The sequence below is a fragment of the Alternaria rosae genome (genome assembly GCF_020736505.1).
Source record: "Alternaria rosae strain MPI-PUGE-AT-0040 chromosome Unknown BKA58scaffold_2, whole genome shotgun sequence".
NCBI classification, from domain to species: Eukaryota; Fungi; Ascomycota; class Dothideomycetes; order Pleosporales; family Pleosporaceae; genus Alternaria; species Alternaria rosae.
In genome coordinates, this window is record NW_025763571.1 from 1,234,481 (window position 1) to 1,255,139 (window position 20,659).

Genomic DNA, 20,659 nt, shown 5'->3' on the forward strand with positions numbered 1-20,659 from the left:
GGATTGGAATGGGAGTAGTAGAAAGCCCGTCTTTGGACTTCGATGTTAGGATTAGTGGTACAGAAGACGATGTATTTCGTACAACGCCCTTGAATGCATTACTTGTAGAGTGGTTGCAATTGTCCCTGTATTATTTACATGTTACAAAGTTATTTGTAATCTTCCATTCTGATAGTCCCGACGTTACTCTCATGTCGATACAGGTACTCCTATTCACTTTGGGATCGTCCTTTGGATCACGCGCCCGTTCGTTGTGTTTGTCAGGCACTTCGGTTACTACCATCATGTTATTGTGAATTCCCTTTCCCTTGCCCTTGCCCTTGCCCTTGGCCTTCGCTTTCTACCCGTGAATAACGACGCGTGTTGATGGGAGGACGCTTGTCGATACTCAACAGCGTCAGTCGCACGGCAGGTGACAAATCCCGTTGTGGGGTATTGTGCAGCTCCAAATCGTCAGGGCAGGCTGTGACGTAATGTCCCCGATCACAATAGCATGACAGCATTCCCATGCCAGTCCTATCGTTCTGGGTGCGTATCATGATAACTTTGTGGTGCATCCAGTTGGCCGTCTTCTCGACAGTTCCTCGTTGTGGCCCATCTCATAGGTAGATGAAAGTCTCGATACTCTCCGTCCGTCCATCACACCTCTTAGTATCCTGTAGCACAATGCCCCCCTCTTCATCGACCATATGCGCATTCCCCGGCTCCCGAATATACCCATTTCTGTCCGGCTTCGAAGCTTGTGTTCCTCTTGACCCTGACGTCCCTGAACTTGCCGACTTCCACCAGGTACCGCCGCCTTTCTGGATGCTGGCATGCGTCGTGCCTTGACTAGATCCGCTGTACATACTTGTTGCCACCTTGAAATAATGCGACAGGAAGACTTTGAGGGCAGGCGCACTCGCGCAGATGGCGCCGAGTTGAATTTCCAGCACGCAGAGCAGCCATGCCGGCCAGGACTCCCAGGTCGAATCGTATTGGGGGCTGTTGAAGGTGCGCCACACGAAGTAGGAGCGTACGCCTGCGACGATGCAGACGAGGTAACCGAGAGCGAAGATGGCGCCCAACGCAATCTTTTGGCGAGGCGGGATGTGTAGGTTCCAATATAGGATCGTGGGGAGGAATGCGGCGATGGCATCTTGTACAGCGCTTATTATACTCGCTGATAGGAGGTCTGCAGCCTCATCAATCCAGCAACGGTATGCGTACCCCGTAAGCTGTTTGGTAATGTCGAATTGATACCAGAATGCGGTAAATGGTGTGCATGCTGTGAAGAGGACGAGGACAAATGCGATGGAGAAGACTGCAATGGCAATGATGTTCAGCCATGTAGCGATGCGAAAACTCTTTGTTATGGAGCGTGAGTCGAGACGGCGGTAGAAGAGCAGGATGGATATCTTAATCATCCCTCCTGCCACAATGTACAAAGCGTAGAGGGCGAAGGTGACTTGGCGCTCTGGGACGTACTTGGAGGGATGGACGTCCCAGATGTGTCGATTGAAATTGTAGCGTTCGGTCGCTATTGTGGTTGTTAGTAGACTGGTCTGGTGAGGTTTCGCGAGAGTGGCAACGTACCAAGACAGGCGGTGACTGTCAGTCCAATTGTTGGAATCTTTGGTCAATGTGTTAGTCTTCGCACACAGTTGCAGTCATTGTGAGAGGCTCATACCATTGCAGCCAGCATGATCCAGTCATCGATACCTGAGTTCTTTTGTATAACAGCTCTTGCCCATAGTCTTGCTCCCACTGTGGCAAGCATAATCGACCCCAGAGTACATGATGTAATGAGAACGGCTTTGGAGCGCGTGACGGGATCTTCGTAATTCGGACGCGGCCAGGCTGCAAACACTGAGACAGGAGGGAGGAGACCACTCGACCCTTTTCCATTAGGGCTGTATGCCATGTTGGACGTGTGATGGAAGAAACCTTCGACTAGAGTATGATAGAGAAAATAAAGTGGAATCGTATATCCGAGATTAGATGTCAGCACCGGAAATTCCGGATGTTTCGCATACAGTGTGGCCACGCCATATACTGGAAGATAAAAAGATCTCGAGTACCAGAATGAAGGGTCCGACGAAAAAGCAAAAAGTCGTGGTTGAAGAACGTTTCCCCAGCTATCCCACGCCTGTTACGGAAACTCTATTAGCTCAACCGTGGCAAACCCTTGCTCTTCTCCACGTGAGCCAGACCCCCATCGATCATGCCATGTCACACCAATTCTTCTTACAAAGTTCAGCTATCCCATCCCAAAACCGTCAACAGTAGCAGCGGCGGCGGCGGAGCAAACTAAGGTAGAGCTAGGTACCAAACAGTAGGCCGCTGCATCTTGGGGGAACGCGGCCGTTCGTTAACGGTGCGAATCCGGAGCATGGCCTAACTCGAAAGCACCCTCAGACCAACTTGTTTAGGAAACTGGTATCCGATGGTCACGTCTTCTCGCACGTTGAGTTTATCCAGAGTTTGGGTTCTGTCTAGAGAAGCGACGCTCGGCCGGATCGTGTGGCGTGAACCTGCAACCGACGGCACCGGTATTGGAACTGTTGACTCCCCAACCTGGGAGATGAGAGGATCGCACAGTGGCTACGTCTTCTGTGGGGGGCTAAATCGTGGAGACGTGAACGATGGATAGACAAGAACGGGATGTAATGGCGCTAGACGCAGCTTCCAAGTATCGCTGCCATGACACGTGGTATCCAGGTCCGCTCAAGGAACCGGAGTTTTCTCGGCTTGCTTGCCCTTCAGGGAGCTGTCAAGATTAGATTGCAACATTATCAGTCGTCAGCGATGTGGACAAACTTTAGTTGCTCTCGCACTCGCAGTATTACGCATCCAGGAACTGAATAGACACAGAAACCGATTGATGATCTGGATCATCAATGATCGAACAAATCGTGCAGCACATCGCCTAGATCGCGCTAATGCAAGCACTGGCGATCATCGCTGCAGGTCACCAAACTTTAACAACGGTTCAAAGCACGCCGTGGATCCCTAGTCTAAAGACTGTTCATCCCGGCAATAGACCCTTTTAGATTTAGCACGGGTGGCGCATGCAGAGGGACCTTCTGGGTCTGGAAGTCTACGAGCCATTGTTGGTTTGATTGAGGAACGGGGTTTATAACAACAGTCTGTCAGTAGGAAACACTGACAGTGCAGGCTGCATGAATGTAAAGAAATCCTTATGCAAAGATGAAAAGAGGTTACAAATCCTCTCCTGACCTTGATACGACAGTCCGAAACACAAAAGAAACGACACGGCTGTACGCCATGGTATGACAGGTGTACGCCATTCAAGCCTCCCCGGGCCCCGACTACTAAACGCCAAGCTAATCACAAAGGGAAAGAGTAGACGCCATCGCCATGCAAGTCTTGCGTATGTTTACAGTTCGAGCTTCGCGACTCATGGGCGTGCTGCACGCCGTGGAGTGCTTTCACTCACGTGACCCTTGCCGAGGGCCGCTTATAATCGTCCGGCGTTTCCGCGCTACGTTTGTTGCTCTTTTGCACTTTTCGTACGCGACTTGGAGCGTTCGCGAGTCACGGCGTCTTTCAGCGCCTTCAATCGTTCCTCGGTCACACGAATCGCTTCGTCCATCTCCCGCGCCTGCATGTCTTGCGGTGCTAGAGGCTTCTGCGTGCCGTCTTCAGGTTGAATGTGCGCCCCCCGGACTGAGCTATGCACTCTGTCCAAAGCAACTCTCTCTTCGAGCCAGTTCCAAAGATCTGACTCCTCGTGACGCCAAATCTCCTCGTACGCGACCTGACGTTGAGCTGTCGACCATTGGTTCGGACCAGTTGCTGTAGATGCACCTCGGAATAGCCAGGTGTACATCAGAAGCGCTCCGAGGATGACGATGATGACTTGCGGAGTAAAGATAGATTCCAGGATATCAGCAAATGGCCCAAGGAGACTGCGCAAAGGCTCCAATAACCCCCAATTGCTCTGCTTTGCCTGGTTAGTGGGGACAGGAGCGGTGGCAGGCATGGGCGCTTCATCCAGAAGATTGCCCTTGGATCGCCTCTTGCCCTTTCCGCCCTTTCCGGGTACGCGAGCCGGACCGGCTTTCGCCGCACTCACGGCAGTACGGAGAGCGGCTGTAAGGGAGGTAGCGTACGACATTTGACCATCATTCGCGCCTTTCTCGATAGGACCTGGGGATGTTAACATGTTTTCTGCGTCGATGCAGATACTACTTACCCTTCAACCAACTCTTTCCACTCCACTCCACCGTGAAGGTCATGATGAGCCGCGTACTGTTTCCTGGGCCCCACATCAGACAATACCTTGTCTTTGTGAGGAATATGCTGCCGTTGGGTACATCTGGAGTTGCTGTGCTGCAAAGCACGCTTACGGCCTTGTCTAAATCGTACTGTTCCAGGTTCATGGCGATATTACACTTTGTCTGCCGCGGTCCAACGGGTGCGTTGAGCGGCTTGATATAGGAATAGTTGAATGTCTTCATGTCTTCGCCTAAGCCCTTCTTGTCATCTTCCATTTGCAGGTCCAAGGATTTTTGGTCCTCGACAAGCCATTTGCGCATAAACACACCAGAAGCAGGACCGAACATCAAGCTGTAGACCTTGCCTAGGGGCGCAGGAATTGTCGTATCGATAAGTAGTTTGTCGTAATGCTGGTCGCTGTCACCACACTCAGTGGGAGCATGTGCTGTTGAGCCAGGGAAGTCTTGTCCTGCAGCGGCAGTGCCATTTGTGGCTACTTTCGCAGCCTCAGCCGTCTCACCACCTCCGCCAAAGGCTTGTGATACCGCGCCGCTTACTTTTCGAGTGGTCTCACCTGCCACAGAGCCAACTTCGCTACCAGCGATACTACCTTCGCCAGGTTCGGTGAAACTTCCAGTGCCTTCGTCGTCGTCCGCGTCTTCGTCGTACACCTCGTCATCCGAATCCTGGATAGAGCCGTCTTCGCTGCCGATGGATTCCGCTTTCTCAGTCTTGTCACCGGTGCCACCGGAACCGTCTAGCGTTACGCCATTGAGGGATGATTTGAGATTAGGGTGCGAGATTTTCCAGATGCCGATGATTAAATCATAGGTAGAGTCTCGTGACAGAAATGACGCGAACACGTTGCGAGCGTGAAGTGTCTGTATGACGATGGCGTTTGGAAAGAGGACAGCTGTGGACTTTTTCTCGACAGACACGACTTCATCAAAGCTGATGACCAGGTTTGTGACCCATCCAAGGATGTTACTGGAAAAGCAAAGATGCCCTTCGGAAACGTACAAACGTCCGTGGAGCAAGATCTCTTTCTGGAGGGCTGCACTATAGTCCTCGATCAGATAGTCGTCCTCAGGCACGCTTTTGAAAAGTGCGTGAAAATCCTTGTTTCGCCTAGGAGGTGCAACTGCGAACCCAGTTCCGTTCAGACGGTGACTGTTCAATGCTGCGCTCGGCGCCAATGTACTTGTACTTGCACTAATGACACCACCCAGAGTATTACCGGTAGTAGCGGAGCTGCCCCTATGCCGTCTCCGTCTGCCACCGCTTATACGACTGCGTATACTGCCTTGACGCTGAATCGACGCTGGCGAGTCGGTTATCTCAGGTTGCCGTGGGGGAGACGCTGCGCCCGTCCCTGATTGACCAGAGACAGCGGTCAAAGATCTTGGGCGTTCGCTAGCTATTGATGGAGGCTTCTCCCCTGCGTACGCGGCTGAGACGGCCTGGGCAGCAGCTCGGTCCTCGACCTGGGCTGATGCTTCATCGGCCTTCATCGTGACACTGGTTGCAGAAGACATTGGGCTGACGTCGTTGCTCTCGGCGATACCAAGTTGGGCTAAGCTCAAGTTGCCAGATCCCAGTGTTTCAATCGCAGGTCTTCGTTTCTCGGCGCCTTCACTCGCGTTGGTGTCTGCGCTCTCGGGACCGATAACTTCTTCACCACCGTCTGGAGTATCGTCGTCGTCCTTTTGCTGTTGCTGATTGGGCTTGTTCTTGATGTTTGTGTTGTTTGCAATGGTGTCACCCAAGTTGTTGGCAGCGTTCTGCGCGGCAGAGAAGATGGAAGCGAAGAATCCACCAGGCCCACCAGGAGATGAAGGAAGTACAGCAGTCCCTCCAGGGGTCTTTGCTTCCTCGAGGTGAGGGGTCAGAGGTGGTATTGATGAATGTGATAGCTTGCTCGGAGGATTCGTGGCTGATCGCGCGCGTCGGTGCGATATCATGTTCCCCGAAGGGGAGACGACTACGTTGGGATTCGAGTTGGTCTTGTCGTGCTTCACGGTGTTCTTGGAAGTGGTGGAGTCAGTTGGGGAAGAAGGCTTCGGATCGGTCGGGGTGGGTGGTGTTATGAAGGTGGTGGGTGCATCAGATAGATTGGGGGGCGTCGCAGGGAGCGAGGTAATGATGCGCTTCGGGGCGACGGATCTTAGTGAAGGCGTAGATTTTGTTTCTTGCCCTGTGTGTATCTGTGGTGGTGAGGCTTGGATCGGATCATCCAACACCCTCGTCTCGCGCTTCTTTCCTCCAAACAAGGCTCCTAGGCCACCTCCGCTCGTGCTCGGTCGTGCGACGTCAGGGCTAGCACCTGGTTTAGGAGCCGGGGACGTAGACCTTCGGTTTGGTGTGAAAGCTTCCTTGAGCTTGCCAACAGGAGACACGCCCCGCTTGTTCGCAGCGACGTTGCTAGAGTTGGCGCTCCGGGCAGCGGGCTCTTCGGTGGAGGCTTGAGAGTCTACGAGAGTGACATTGGTAGAAGTGGTAGAGTCAATCGTTTCGGAAGCGATCAGGGGCGATGACAGCGTTAAGAGACCAGCATGCGACTGGTGTGGTGAAATGCCAGGACGTTTGAGTGGTGGTGGGCTGCAGCGGGTTAGTCGGAACGTGCAGGCCGAGTGGGTACGTATGCGGCAAAGAAATACGAAAGAGGGGGGCAATGAAGGGTAACGACAAATGGAAGAGCGACAGCCAAGGGAGTGTACGAGATACGACGCGATGATGTGGGAGGTGTGATGTGCTAGTGGGGAAGCTGAGGCCAGAACGTATGCCTGTTCGCTGTGGAGTCCATGCGAGCGGCGCCAATGCCACGAGGCAAACCTTGCACGCCGAACTTGAATGGGCAGCCTGCAAATGCAAATAATAGTGCATCTGAGACAGGGAGCAGAGTGGAGAGGAAAAGGAACGTCTACGACTTACGCTTCCGTGTCTGAGTCGTCGGTGAGCAGGCTGCTTGCGACGCTCTTTGCCAGGCCCAGGGAGTCGTCGCTCTGGTATGGATGACCCATGCTCGGACGTCTAATTGTAGGAACGGGAGGGACGTCGTCGTTGGGGTCGACGTGCGAAACGTCATCCTGACTGATGGAGCCTCTGCCCTTGGAGCGTCCCTTGAAGAGCGTCGACATGCGCCGGCGGCGGGACGAGGAAGCGTCGCTGCGGGCGTCGTCGGAGTTCTGGCGGCTCCTGAAGCGGTCCATGGCCCCGTCGCTCGACTTGCGCAGCAGGTCGTCGTTGCCGTCGCTGCTGGCAATGGAGACGGTCGACGAGTCCGGGCCCTTTGAATGCGCGCGGGGTGCAGCCAGCGTGTTGTCCTTGTCCTTCTGGCCGAACACAGAGCCAATGCTCCTCCGCCGCTCAGAGGCCATTGTGGAGTGTAGAGTGCGGTCTGGTGCGCAGTGCACTAGAGGCGAGTAGAGAGTCTCGTTATTGTCTCAGACGCGCATAGCGATGTTGCGACGCTGGCGAGGGCCGTGTTTGCTAGGTAGGTTGGGGGGTCGATTACGTAGGGAGCCGCTATGGTTCGCGAGGCGCTTGCAACGGGACAGACTACGGCAGGGTGGCAGCGGCAATGGCAATCATGGTGGTGAGCGAGGCGTCACAGGCGACGGGGAGCAGCTTGCAGGACGTGTTTGGAGGGGAGAAGAAGCAAGCTGGCGCAGGCCGACGAGCTGAAACCAGGCGGGCGTGCTGCTCGTGTTCTGGTTCCAACGTCTCCAGTAGCTGCGGGTCTTTAGCCCGGTGATCTACTCCGCAGTGACATGGGGGGGCCGCCTTCGCATCCCTGTCAACGTGACCGCGACCCTTCACGCGCATGTGCTGCTGCCTTTGTGCACAGCGACTCCATCAACATGTCCTCCCCCTGCCTCTGCCACCACCATGGAGTCTGCACACCTCATCCAGGCCCACGATCACGCCCGCACCGCCGCGACTGCCACCAGCACCAACAGCGTCGCAACCGCGGGGCAGGAGCATGACCTCGCCGCGACTGCCTTCCACAAGGCCACCCAAGATACCCACGATGCTGAGGTATGTAGTCTGACACGCGCTATCCCACCTGTCTAAAGTGTTGCAGGCCCTCCGCATCCTCAGTCTCCTCGAAGACCACCATCGCAAGCTCGCCGGCCTGATCAAAGAAGCGCCGCGCAAGGACAAGAAGAAGACGGACGCCACCAAGCAGCCCTCCGACTTGTCCGCCGCCTCTCCCTCGCCAAACACGTCGTCGTCGCGAGCCTCTTCAGCCAACACCTCTTCCCCGACACCTCCGACATCTCGCCGCAGACTTCCCCAGTCCTCGATAGCCACCAACCTCGCCGAGAAGCGCGGCATACCCAGTGCGAAGAGAACCACCAGTGGCGCTTCAGCAAATTTACCCAGCACCACAACCGGCCGGCCTGAGCAGCCTTCCACGCCTGTGCGCGATCTACTGGCGCAGCAGTCACGCAAAGCAGAGTCGAGTGCCACCAGAGACTCAGCGAAGCAGCTGAAAGGCGCCTCTCCACAACCTGCGTCCCCGCCCGCAGAGGACAACTTTAGTCGCTTCTATTCGGCTTTTGGGGGTGTCATATCCGCCATCAGCGCTCCTCTAGCCTTCACTTCCCTTCCCCTCAACCCCTCCACTCCAACGCCTGTGTCTGAGACACCCAGGGAAGAGAAATCGTCCAAAACCAAGTCCCGAACGCACTCTCCAGAAGCGTCGAGAACCGTCAAATCCTCTGTACCAGACCTCGCTGCCTTGATAAGTAAGCCGGCACTTCGCGCCCTGAGAGAGGATGGCGCACCAGGGCCCAACGAAAGCTTCTACCTGGTGCCAACCTCGAGCGGAGCAGTCACATACGCCAGCATCCTTCGCGATCCCAATGCGCCAAATGCACCACCACCAAACACACAGCTCAATGCCATCGATGAAGGATCAGGCTCACTGAGAGGGAGTTCACACGAAGAGTTTGTCGACGCGAGAGAGAATGTAGGCCCGCCGTCGCCTACCAAAGCACGCCGTCCCCCTTCTCGCGGCAACTCCAGCACATCCGTAACGCCTCAGCGCTCCATACCAGCCGGCAGAGGCTCAGGCCTCAAGACTATGGAGGAGCTAGCACTGGAGAACGACACCCTGAAATCAGTCATCGACAAACAAGCCAAACGCATCCAAATGTGGGAACTCAACTCCCAGAACTCCTTCAACGCCCTCGCACAGTCCTTCCGTACTCGAGGACCTGGACGTGGCTCCAGCGATCCCAATGCACTCGCCCACGCCCTCGCTTCTCAAGGCATCAATCACCTTCCTGCTCTTCCATCCCCTCCCATACCAGGCCAGCCCCAACAACAGCCTACTTCCCCCAGTCAGCCTCCGACATCCACCCCCGACGTCGACGCTGCGAAACGCATCGCCGACTACGAAGCCACGGTCGCTTCGCTAAACGCGAAGATCAACGATTTGATGAGCGCCAACGAGAAGCTGACCAAGGACAGAGAAAGGGACAAACAGGTGTTGAGCAGATACAGGGAACAATGGGAGAAACTAAAGGCGGGCGCGAGAAAGAAGGAGCAGGAAAGACGGGAGAGGAAGGTTCCGGATGGCAAAGTGGACGAGTCGATGAAAGAAAGCGAGGCTGGTGGACACGGGGAAGGTGAAGCGGAAGAGGAGTTGGAGGAGGAGCCCGGGTTTGGAAAGGCTTGATCTTGCACTCTCGATAAGGTCAAGACGAAGAAGCACATATCAAGATACCCCATGCTATTACAGCTAGTCGTAATAGACTACAAACACTGCAATCACTTCCCATTTCGCAATCGCCTTCGAATATGGTCTTGATTGGGCCCTGCCATATCAGAGACACATCAGCCCTTTAAGCAAGAGAAATTTCGATAAAGATTGCATTACTACTGAAATACCCAAGGCCTAGTCGAAATCCGTCTTTCGACCCGACATGTCTTCCTTGTCAATTTATCCCCCCTGTTCCAATAACGCCGCTGTAGCCATTCCGCCAAGATCCCTAAAACGCAACTAACACATTGCCATCAGACAGAAGACCAGGCCAGTCTAAGCAGCGGACGCAACAGGCTTCTGTGTAATAGGCTGGTAAGAAGGGGCGACGGGTCCGCCCACCGTAATCTCCTGGCTGTCCATACCCGCTGCGTGACCTTCAAAGTCTGGCGCATCGGGGTGGCAACCAACGCGCTCCTTGCTCAGCAAGTCTACAAGAAGAGGGCTGGGCTTGTTGCTCTTCTCAGAGAAGTTGGACTGGTGGTTCTTGTACTGCTGCACGTTCTCCATGTACTTGTCGAAGAGGTAGGCAGAGTCAAGAGGGCCGCCCTTGGCTTCGGGATGGAACTGGGCACTGAAGATGGGACGCGAGTTGTGGATCAGACCCTCGTTGGACTGGTCGTTGAGGTTGGTGAAGTACTCCCTCCATTCACTGGACAAGGTAGTTGGGTCGACTGCGTATCCGTGGTTCTGCGAAGTGATGTGGCACTTGCCAGTGGTGAGGTCGAGAGCCGGGATGTTGTGAGCACGGTTACCGTACTTGAGCTTGATGGTCTTTGCACCGGCAGCAAGGGCGATGAGCTGGTGACCCATGCAGATGCCCATGACGGGGATTTGGGACGTCTCGAACAGCTTGCGGAGGTTGTGGACGGTGGTGGTGCAGTGAGTTGGGTCACCAGGGCCATTGGAGATGAAGACACCGTCGAAGTGGTGGGCGACCTTGTGGATGGGGTAGTCAAAGGGGAAGCAGGTGACGCTGGCACCGCGGGAGACGAGACTGCGAAGGATGTTCTCCTTGACACCACAGTCGATCAGAGCTACGTGCATGTCGCCCAAGGAAGAGCTGACATGGAAGGGAGCCTTGGTCGATACACGACGCACGAGGTTGATAGCCTCAGGGTCAATGTACGCCTCATCCTCATCGGCATCGTACTCTTCGCCGATGGAGATACGAGCAAGAGAAGAACCCTGCTCACGGAGGTATGTTACAACCTCACGAGTGTCAACGCCGGAGATGGCGGGGACACCCTCTCGGGCACACCATTGTGCAAGCGATTCTACAGCAGTCCAGTGGCTGTGCTTCAGAGCATAGTCCTGGACGACAATGCCAGAGGCTTGGATGTGTGGGGATTCGAAGTATCGGAGCAAGCCGTGCTCGTCGCGAGCGTTGGAGGGGACGCCGTAGTTGCCGATCAGCGGTTGTGTGAAGACGAGGATCTGGCCACGGTAGGAGGGGTCGGTCATGGACTCGGGGTAGCCGACGAGAGAGGTTGTGAAGACGGCTTCACCGGAAATGTTCGTCTTGGCTCCGAAGGACTTGCCTTCGAAGATGGGGCCGTTCTAGTCAGCTGTTAGTGATATGCCGAGATCCGTAGTATGACTCAACACACCTTGATGGTGAAGGTCGCGGGCTCGTTGGAGACAGCTGTGGCCCTGCGCATGCTGGGAGTAGGAATGGCACGTTGTGTGTTTCCTTCCACAGTAGCGAGGCAGCGTGCCTGTACGCGGGTCTTTGTCATTCGTCCCAGGAACCCTGCGGACCGCATGGTGGAAGGCTTGATCATTTGCGACAACATGATGAGCGGAGATGTGAGGAGAGATAGTGATTCGTTTGGTGGCAGCTTGGGTAGGCGTTCAGTTTACTGAGGCCTTCCACAGGTGGTCTGCAGATGGAGTCAGTCTGACGCTCACGACGTGTCTAGCTACGGGCGACATCGTACCTGACAGGTAATCCTAACGTCTTCAATTAGCCACAGTCATGATAGAAGAATCGAAGAAAAAAAAATCTCGAGTAGGATGCATCGATCGTCAAGCCACCAAGAGGCAGAAAGGCCGGCGGTGAATTGACGGTGTGCGATGCAGGTCCTGATAAGGGCTCATCAACCATCGCAGTAGTGACATACCTGGGAAGTGAAGACTGTCGGGGCAGCTTTCATAAGCGCGGTAGTAGAGCCAGTCGAGGTCTAAAGGGGGTGCCTATCTGAGGCGAAGCTTGACGTGCTAGCTTTGAAGGTGTTGAGTTTGCGTAAGGTGAAGATGGAGAGTAATCGGAGGGGCTTTTCTGCCCCAGCACCCAAATGACGCTAAGGCGCAATGACACGCACCTGCGCCAATGACAACCTTTACAATATCCTTTCGGTCACGATAACGATAGGTCGCAAAGTTTCTTCAACACAGGATCCAGATACTATGACAAACGTCCGGGGAAACTGGTCGATGAATGCCGGCCCCGCTATCACGTCTCTTTGAGCCCTACCTGGCTACGGCGTAGCGTACGCTGTCCTCTAGTATTGTCGCGAGAGTCTGGTATAGGTTGCGTCTTACGGCCCAAAATTGAGGCTACAAGAATATTCACATCAATTCATGTATTAGGCCAAGCAACATACAGGCTTCAGAATCGTTGTAAGAGACGTGTTCGTAGTCGTCTAGCCATTGCGCTTTCAAGCTTGACTACCATGCGGCGTAGGGTATGACGAGCATTCTTCGTTTAATGTGGCGTCTTATCTTGTCGATCGCAGCCTGAAAGTATCCTCCGGAAAGGATTTTGTGGTACCCGCATGCAAATGATGAGTGACTGTCACAGTTTTGCTTTGTCCCGATATCGGCATCATGACGATCGAAAGCTTCAAAATGTGCCGAACGTGTCTCCGCACATCCGCTGGATCCGCATCTTAACCCCTGAAAACAACACACGACTTGGGTTCCTTGAAAGTGGTTTTTGCTGGATCCATCACGGGGGGTTATAGCAATAACGGTGTTCGCGAATTTCTTCTTCCTCCGCAACCTCTGTGTTTCTACTTGACTATTGAGTACAGTGGATTCACTTCTTCCAACCAGCTTGGCCTTTTACATCATATCACTAAACAGTGATCTTGCCTGTCAGCCTCACATCTCTGGAACTTGATCCTACGAAGATCTGGTACTCTCCAGTCGCAACGCTCCACTTCCTGGTCTTCTCGTCCCAGAAGCTCATATCCCTTCTCCTCAGCTTGAAAGTAGCAGTTCCGCTTGCACCAGCTGCCAGCTTGAGCTTCGCAAAACCCCTCAATTGCTTGGGAGGCGAGTTGGTCGACGCAGGGTAGCCGAGATACAATTGTGGAACTTCTGCACCTGCAACACCACCGGAGTTGCTGATCTTGGCTGTGATGGTTGCGACCGTCTGGAAGAGATCGACAGGGCCTCCGGGACCCTTGGCACCGGTTGCGGGACCAGCCGAGGGCTTGCCTGAGACGCTGAGGTCGGAGTAGGTGAAGTTGGTGTAAGAGAGACCGAAGCCAAACTCGAATCTGGGTGTGATGTTCTGCTGGTCAAAACGACGGTAGTCGATAAAGAGGTCCCAGTTCTTGTCGTCACCCCTAGCAATGGTGGTACCGTAGTCTGATTCCTTCTTTGCAATGGTGTAGGGGAGCTTGCCGCTTGGCGAGGCAGCGCCATAGAGGATGTCGACGAGGCCGTTTCCGGATTCCTGACCTGGCAGGCCTGCCCATACAACAGCTACTACATTCGGGTTGTCGATCTACGTAAGTTAGTGTATGTCCTACATGCAGTTTGCGAGTTGAATTTCTTACCCATTGTTCCATGATGACGGGGCCGACGCTGTGGACCACGACAACGGTCTTCTTGTTGACGGCAGCAACTGCCTTGACCAACTCGTTTCCGTTGTGCCACGGGTCCAGGTTAGTTCGGTCGCCAGCGTTGCCCTCAACGGTGATGTAGCCCTCGCCACTATCGCTATTGATGCACACGACAGCTACATCAGCATTTTGAGCTGCACTAGCCCCCTGCTGCGCATTGTCGTTTGGTGAAGAGGTGATGGTCGTGCCGTCTTTCTGAGCTTGTGTCTTCATGGCATCGAGAGGAGCGATGAGGTAGGGGAACTCCACTGATCCAGAGCCCCAACCCATAGCTAGCGTGCCATCGTTGCATCCGCGATCAACGCATGCGTTAGCTCCCTTGGGCGCAACGATGCTGTCGCTTCCGATGACAGCGATGCTCTTGGGCTTCTTGAAGGGCAATGTAGCGTTCGTGTTCTTCAACAAGACGATACCATCGCGAGCCGTAGCACGGACGTTAGTCTTGTGGTTGCCACCGACCTCACGAGTGCCAATGTTCCAGGAGCTGAAGGTGGCATTGGGATAGCCCTTGTCCTGACCAACGAGGTACCATGAGGCGAGTACGCGTTTGACCATGTCATCAAGGCGACTCTGTTGGACCTGTTTCTTGTCGATAGCGGACTGGAGCTGTGGGCCCCAGAAGACGTTGCCCCCACTGAAGTCGGTGCCGGGCATGGTCATGTCCATTCCGCCGTTCGCACTACCAGTCGTCGTGTGTTGGGCTAAACGAGGTCAGCTTTTGAACCAGAGTTGATGAGTGTACATAACTTACCATTCCAGTCACTCATGATGTACCCACGGTGACCAAGTTCGTCTTTCAAGAGCTTGTTCATCACGCCGTCGCTCTCGCAGGCCCAAGTTCCATTAACCTTGTTGTAACTGCACATAAAGGCCGCAACATTGCTGTGGACAGCATCCATGAATGGCCAAACATAGAGTTCGCGAAGCACTCGGTCCGACACATCTGAGCTCATAGTCTCTCGGTTGAGCTCTTGTTCATTGACAATCCAGTGCTTAGCTGTCGCCTGGACACCGGATTCTTGCATACCCTCAATGGTCTCTGCCATCATAATGCCTTGAAGGTAGGGATCGGAACCGAATCCTTCCCAGTTTCGGCCACCGTTGGCAAACTTGCCGAGAGGTCCAGCTGAAGGTCCGAGCTGGACGTGGACGCCCAGCTCTTTTGCTTCAGCACCAAGGAAGGCGCCGCGTTCACGAATGAGATCGATGTCCCAGGTGCTGGCGGCATGGATAGCTGCGCTGAATGCAGTTACACCTTGGACGTAGCGAACACCGAGGGGTCCATCTTGAGGCTGTTAGTAAGAATTCTGTTTCGAATATATGCATGCAGTGAGCAGGCGTTGAGGAGCGCGTCCGGTGTGGCTGCGCTGCAAGCTTGAAGCACCGAAGTCGCTGAACACAACATATTCGTAGGGTCACAGCATCTTGACTCCGATGCCACAAACCACTGGCCGGCTCGAAAGTAGTGAGACATATTTGCTTACCTTGCAGACAAAGCGACGGATATCCAATCGAAGCAGCCGGTTTGGTGTTGCCAACGCAGTTACCGTTCTGCCAACCCACACCCGTAACGATGCCAATCTTCTCGTTCTGCGATAGTTTTGCAAGAGCAGCCGTCGCTTTCGCATGGGCATCGTCCCAGTTTCCCACGGCACGCTTCGAAGAAAGTAATTCGGACGGAATGGCTGCACTAGTTAGTAATAAACATGGGGTTCTATGTAACATGGATGTAGGTACCTGAAGCTTGCGATAAAGCAGCCGTAGCAAGCACAGGAAAAATAAAAGAACGCATCGTGATTGAAATCTCAACGGCCTAACAAGCTGTACGGGAAAGCGTATGCATCGCAAGGAATTACTCGGGCATGTCTCCTATTAAATACCGGCGGATCGTCCATGCTGCGCAACGCACAAGCCCGAGGCTGTTGTTTTTCGTCAAAATTGGCCCTTGGCAAAATTCCAGCATCCAGCACGGTAACCCCAGACCCCAAGAAACTTACAAGCCGCATGACGTGTGATGTAGAGGGGTCATCGCTGAATTAGATGAGGCGGTGGGATGGAGTAAATGGAGGCGGGCCGTTGACCCAGGGTCTACAGCCGGTGACGAGGGTCAGCCGCGAATCAAAACTCGGAACACTGCATCACAAGCGGACGTTGCCCCGATATACAATTACTGCACCCTTGACATGTGCAATGGACGTTGTGGGGAACATGCGGCTCAGTCGTGTGATGGTTAATGAACTGCTTGGGTGAACTAGTCTGATCAACTGACGGCTTCTGTTATTCGCTTACCCGAAGACCCTAGTAATACAGGACGCTACATCGCGCCCGAGGTCTTAGCATAAACTTACTGCAAAAGGAGTGAAGTTTCTTAATTGCAGGCCTTCAAGGGTCAATTGCTTGAACGGCCTTGTACACTTGACCTTTGCGCATTGTTATGTGGAGCTCTTGTGCTTGCATCCGCCCTGCCTGTGCTGACATTGCGAAAAGGTAGCGTATGCCTCATTGTACAGCATGCTCTCTTGTCTGGTCCTCTTGTTAGCACAGCGACAATTTAACGCATGTCTCAGACACCTATATGACTACAGAGTTGGCATCATGTCAAGAATTAGCCTGTTGTAGTACTCTGATGGTCGTCACAAGGCCTGCGCATTTGGTGCCAAGTCTGACGTTTGGCGGGTGCTGAGTCACTTGTCGCTTGAGTTATAGGACTTTACCAGACGCAAAGAACCTCAGGTGTAGTCAGCGAATTCGCAGTCATCGTCCAGTCGTAAGCAGTATGCGCACGATGGTCTTTCTTCTGTACACTTCCGTCGTCTCTGCTTGCAATTAAGACAGCCGTTTTTGGAGCGCTTCTTGTTGTTCGAAACTTCGTACTGACAGGTCCAAAGTCCTCTTCGGCGCTGGTTGCATTTCGGTTTCGCCTCGTTGCATTTGATCTTCTTTCCACAACAGCGGATACAAGCTTTTCCACGAGCAGGTACCGGCGGCGGTGATGGTTCACTGACGGGCGCCTTTTCCCTCGATTTGGTGGGTGATGCAGGCGACTTGGTGTTCTTGCTCTTCTTGGTGGATGGTTTCCGCACTGTCCTAAGAGAGGCCACAGCACCCTTTTCGTTGCACTTCTTCTGCGTCGATGACTGCGTCGCTTCCGGGGACGTTGACATGTCCATATCTGGGTCTCTGAAGTCGTTCTTCGCTTCAACAACATCCTTTTTACTGCGCTTTCTTTTGCGCGGGTTCTTTTCTTTCGTAGTAGCGGTTGTGGAAGCTACGCCGTTATCTGTGGCTAAAGCAGGTAGGCTATTGGAAGTTAGTTTGCATGTCGCTCAACAAGTCTCCCCTGCTGCTCCAACGTACCTGGCATCAATGTCGCGGGTGGTATGGATAGGATTATGCTTATACACGACATTTATGGCATCTCGCTTGAGTGAGAACTTGATGTGTATTGCGCCGCAGCAGTTGTAGGTCGGCAGCACAGCAGGCCGCAGTCTGTTGACTCCAGCCTCGTCTTTGTCGTTATCGTGAGATCTTTCTTTCTTCAGGTTGCTTTTGCGGTTCTGGAGGCTGTCTTGGCAAACATACTATCGTCGTCAGCCACAACGAGGGACTGGTCATTACTTTGGCAGTGCCTTACCTTGAGCCTGGTACCATCGCCGCCTTCTTTACTCTGCGCAGAGCGCTCGGAGTATTTGAACCCATCGGTGTCCTGAATGACTTCGATGATGGATCTATTGTGCATAAGCGAGCATAGTACAGATATGTGGGCTCAAGTACCTCGCTATTGCTCGCTGCACCTTGAGCCTTTCTTTGCCGTCAATGTCACGACACAGGGCGTATTCGACAGCAATGCTCTGAAGGTGATCGGCTGGTTGGATGAGCGCGTCAAGGCTCGGCTGCTGAATCACGGGGATGGTGATGATTGAGGCAGTCGCAAAAACGAACTCGGTCACCACGTCTGTAGGTATGAAGCTGGCTGCGTTCTTGTCCAGTTCATTGCGCAGAGCTCCCTCCAATGACTATTGCATAACAGCTTAGCTACGTGGATACAGATTGCGAAGACGATATTATTTCGAGCGTAGGGCAGCGGTAATAGACATCGGGATTCAGTCCCTTGTGAAAACGAAGATCCAATTCGTCTTCGAGGTCATCCATGACAGCACTGTCCTAGATTGAGGCGCGACGGCGTGATGCAGCCGTAAGATGAGACGAATGGAGACAGATGGGGAGAGAAGGCCCAAGCTTCCGGGAGGGCAGGTTGTTCCGAGCCAAGACTGGAAGCTGATTGGCCGCGTCAGGGTCTGCTACGGTTGCCCTGCAGCATGCTAAGATTCGACTCAATCGGCAATGGGTCAAGCTGCACCTGGCTCGCAGTCGCGCAAATGAGCTGTCTCGTGGGCGAGTACATAGGGGTGTGCGCTTATGGCAATGTACCAGCTCTGGCTGCAGCCAGCGGAGGTGTTGTTGGAGAAGGGCTGCAGATCCTGGCTACATTGTGTGTTGGTAGAGATGATTGATCCAACGCCGCCTTGTTGCGCAAACACTACCAGGCCATGCTATTACAGGACGATCCGCCACGTTGTCCATGTGCACGGTTCGTTCCCAAATCTGGGGCTCACTGGGCTTGTCAGGGATCTTTCTGGGCTATAGGGAGCAGCCGCGCTGGAATGCAGAGGAGGCAGCGCATCTTGACCGTCGTGCCTCGCTGCAGGCTGCGTCTATCAAGCCAATGTCGGCGGGTGTTGCTGGTGGGCCTGCCACGCGTTGGGCGACCTGGGTAATCTAAGGCGCTCCAGGTCTGGCCAGCAGCGGCCGCAAACAGGGCTTCAAATTGTGCAGGCGTACATAACAAGCTGTCTCCGAGCTACGGGCGGGAGCCGATGCAAGGCTATGATAACAGCCCTAGGCCGCTTTGACTGATTGGCGTCTTCCAGCTCAAGGGCATCCGCTGCCGTCGCTAGAGCGCAACCTCACTCACGCCCTCGCAAACGTCCCGGCGCCCTCGTGTGAACTCGCCTCGTCGCTGGCTGCTGCTGCGCCTGTACTGTCCTTGTCCGGTCGCGTGCCTCGTCGCTAGCACTGCCTCAATCGCTCGCCGCATTGTCCGCCCACCGGCTCACCAGGACCTGGCCCAAGTCTAACGGGTGGTGTTTCACGCTCCAACCCACGTAGCACCCGCCGCCGCCGTCTGCACGAGGACTCATAGGTACGCCTGCCCGAGTCTGCCATCTTTGCCAGCGCCAGCAATTGTGAGACTTACCCGTCTGCCAGACTCTCCCCGCTCCCTGGAACCCCTCGTTTGAGCCCATAGCTCCCATCTCCGCACGACCACGACCCTGAGCCTGCGTAGCGACATCTCCGCTCCGTCTCCGCACGCCTATCTCGAATTTTGGCACCCGACTTGCCTCCAAACAAACATCCATAGCCTCGAAACAAATTCTAGCCTGCCTTCACCATGGTGGTTGCGACAATCAAGTACGCGAAGCCCATCATGCCCGGCTTGCGACAGCCATGCTCTATATGCTAGTGCTTACTACTTTACAGGTGCGTCGTCGTCGGCGACGGTGCGGTCGGAAAGACATGTCTTCTTATCAGTTATACCACCAACAAGTTCCCCTCGGAATATGTTCCTACAGTCTTCGACAACTACGCTGTGACCGTCATGTGAGCTTCCCTTTGCTCTTTGTACAGTTTGGAGTAGCGGCAAACCCTCGCTGGATTTAGCTTCGGGACAGTGATTGGTGGAGCAGCTGCTGACTGCTTTGAAGGATCGGTGACGAGCCATACACCCTCGGTCTCTTCGATACTGCCGGGCAGGAAGATTACGACCGTCTCCGGCCGCTGTCATACCCCCAAACCGACGTCTTCCTCGTCTGCTTCTCCGTGACTTCACCCGCTTCCTTTGAGAACGTCCGCGAGAAATGGTTCCCCGAAGTACATCACCACTGCCCGGGCGTGCCCTGCCTTATCGTCGGTACACAAGTAGATCTTAGGGAGGACGCTGCAGTAAAAGACAAGCTCTCAAAACAGAGAATGGCACCCGTAAAGAAGGAGGACGGTGAGCGTATGGCGCGGGAGCTTGGTGCAGTCAAGTACGTCGAGTGTTCGGCGCTGACCCAATACAAGCTCAAGGACGTGTTTGACGAGGTAAGCATATTGTACAAGATGGATTGGTGTAAATGCTAACATCTTCATAGGCGATTGTAGCAGCACTTGAGCCACCAGCCGCGAAGAAAGAGGGCGGCGAGAGGAAGAAGGGCAAGAAATGCTGTGTCCTTTGAGATGCTTATGCGGCAACTACGAATAACCGCAGGCTAGGGAGCGTTGATTTACAGATATTCTTTGATTAGGCGTGAATCTTTTGGATACCTCTCGAATACAGGCGCCATTGTGGGTAGTGTTCTCTTTTAATCTGTTCAGTTTCGTTCTATGCTTTTCACTCCAATTCCCATCAATTGCACATCACGTTCAAGATGCAACAAGCAGACAGATCTTGATGCTTGGAAAAGCAGGTAAAACGCGAATCGGGAGCTATCCATTGCGCGCCTAGTGTCTTCACTGCGTTGCACCGGATGCCATGTCTTGCTCGGTCTTCTCTTGCAAGTCTGCTTCCCCACGTGGCCTACCCCTCTTCTAAGATGAGGTGAACGAAGAGCGCGTTTGATGTCGTCACTGTTGTTGATGATGATGATGTTGTTGTTGCCAATGGCTATTGTCGTTGCGTCTTGCTCAACAATGCGATCTTTGTCGTGTACCAACCTCTGCGTCAACAACTCCGCAACACAAAAGCCTCCTACATCCTCGAATCCTTGTGATC

General features: G+C 54.1%; 6 protein-coding genes across 6 annotated transcripts; 2 read left to right on the forward strand and 4 right to left on the reverse strand.

Moving 5' to 3' along the window:
- Nucleotides 1–442: 442 nt before the first annotated feature.
- On the reverse strand, nucleotides 443–2,263 carry BKA58DRAFT_85959 (uncharacterized protein). The gene is made up of 3 exons (XM_046176060.1): nucleotides 1,670–2,263; nucleotides 1,576–1,612; nucleotides 443–1,519 (listed from the first exon to the last, which is right to left on the reverse strand). The coding sequence occupies exons 1-3, from the start codon at nucleotides 1,901–1,903 to the stop codon at nucleotides 600–602; spliced, it is 1,191 nt and encodes a 396-aa protein (XP_046028778.1). The 5' UTR covers nucleotides 1,904–2,263; the 3' UTR covers nucleotides 443–599.
- Nucleotides 2,264–2,989: 726 nt separating this feature from the next.
- On the reverse strand, nucleotides 2,990–7,906 carry BKA58DRAFT_376238 (uncharacterized protein). The gene is made up of 3 exons (XM_046169501.1): nucleotides 7,153–7,906; nucleotides 4,199–6,819; nucleotides 2,990–4,152 (listed from the first exon to the last, which is right to left on the reverse strand). Exons 1-3 carry the CDS (start codon nucleotides 7,596–7,598, stop codon nucleotides 3,485–3,487), a joined length of 3,735 nt encoding a protein of 1,244 aa, XP_046028779.1. The 5' UTR covers nucleotides 7,599–7,906; the 3' UTR covers nucleotides 2,990–3,484.
- A 13-nt stretch (nucleotides 7,907–7,919) lies between these two features.
- On the forward strand, nucleotides 7,920–10,249 carry BKA58DRAFT_86032 (uncharacterized protein). The gene is made up of 2 exons (XM_046176061.1): nucleotides 7,920–8,259; nucleotides 8,306–10,249. The coding sequence occupies exons 1-2, from the start codon at nucleotides 8,110–8,112 to the stop codon at nucleotides 9,905–9,907; spliced, it is 1,752 nt and encodes a 583-aa protein (XP_046028780.1). The 5' UTR covers nucleotides 7,920–8,109; the 3' UTR covers nucleotides 9,908–10,249.
- Nucleotides 10,250–10,267: 18 nt separating this feature from the next.
- Nucleotides 10,268–15,637, reverse strand: BKA58DRAFT_408647 (uncharacterized protein; the record flags this gene model as incomplete). Its single annotated transcript, XM_046172100.1, has 7 exons — nucleotides 10,268–11,551; nucleotides 11,602–11,832; nucleotides 13,077–13,727; nucleotides 13,780–14,546; nucleotides 14,597–15,130; nucleotides 15,330–15,530; nucleotides 15,583–15,637. 7 exons carry the CDS (start codon nucleotides 15,635–15,637, stop codon nucleotides 10,268–10,270), a joined length of 3,723 nt encoding a protein of 1,240 aa, XP_046028781.1.
- A 498-nt stretch (nucleotides 15,638–16,135) lies between these two features.
- BKA58DRAFT_451918 (uncharacterized protein) lies at nucleotides 16,136–17,997 on the reverse strand (the record flags this gene model as incomplete). Its single annotated transcript, XM_046174403.1, has 5 exons — nucleotides 16,136–17,145; nucleotides 17,203–17,426; nucleotides 17,480–17,573; nucleotides 17,620–17,861; nucleotides 17,893–17,997. The coding sequence occupies 5 exons, from the start codon at nucleotides 17,995–17,997 to the stop codon at nucleotides 16,575–16,577; spliced, it is 1,236 nt and encodes a 411-aa protein (XP_046028782.1). The 3' UTR covers nucleotides 16,136–16,574.
- Nucleotides 17,998–19,297: 1,300 nt separating this feature from the next.
- BKA58DRAFT_398048 (P-loop containing nucleoside triphosphate hydrolase protein) lies at nucleotides 19,298–20,123 on the forward strand (the record flags this gene model as incomplete). Its single annotated transcript, XM_046171461.1, has 4 exons — nucleotides 19,298–19,317; nucleotides 19,387–19,506; nucleotides 19,611–19,989; nucleotides 20,040–20,123. 4 exons carry the CDS (start codon nucleotides 19,298–19,300, stop codon nucleotides 20,121–20,123), a joined length of 603 nt encoding a protein of 200 aa, XP_046028783.1.
- Nucleotides 20,124–20,659: the final 536 nt, after the last annotated feature.

Coding starts and splice junctions, on each gene's coding strand:
- BKA58DRAFT_86032 (XM_046176061.1), top strand. CDS start 8,110: ATGGAGTCTGCACACCTCATCCAGGCCCACGATCACGCCCGCACCGCC. Junction 8,260..8,305: donor AAGATACCCACGATGCTGAG/GTATGTAGTCTG, acceptor AAAGTGTTGCAG/GCCCTCCGCATCCTCAGTCT.
- BKA58DRAFT_85959 (XM_046176060.1), bottom strand. CDS start 1,903: ATGGCATACAGCCCTAATGGAAAAGGGTCGAGTGGTCTCCTCCCTCCT. Junction 1,613..1,669: donor GGATCATGCTGGCTGCAATG/GTATGAGCCTCT, acceptor CATTGACCAAAG/ATTCCAACAATTGGACTGAC. Junction 1,520..1,575: donor GACAGTCACCGCCTGTCTTG/GTACGTTGCCAC, acceptor CAACCACAATAG/CGACCGAACGCTACAATTTC.
- BKA58DRAFT_376238 (XM_046169501.1), bottom strand. CDS start 7,598: ATGGCCTCTGAGCGGCGGAGGAGCATTGGCTCTGTGTTCGGCCAGAAG. Junction 6,820..7,152: donor GACGACTCAGACACGGAAGC/GTAAGTCGTAGA, acceptor AACCCGCTGCAG/CCCACCACCACTCAAACGTC. Junction 4,153..4,198: donor TGGAAAGAGTTGGTTGAAGG/GTAAGTAGTATC, acceptor TAACATCCCCAG/GTCCTATCGAGAAAGGCGCG.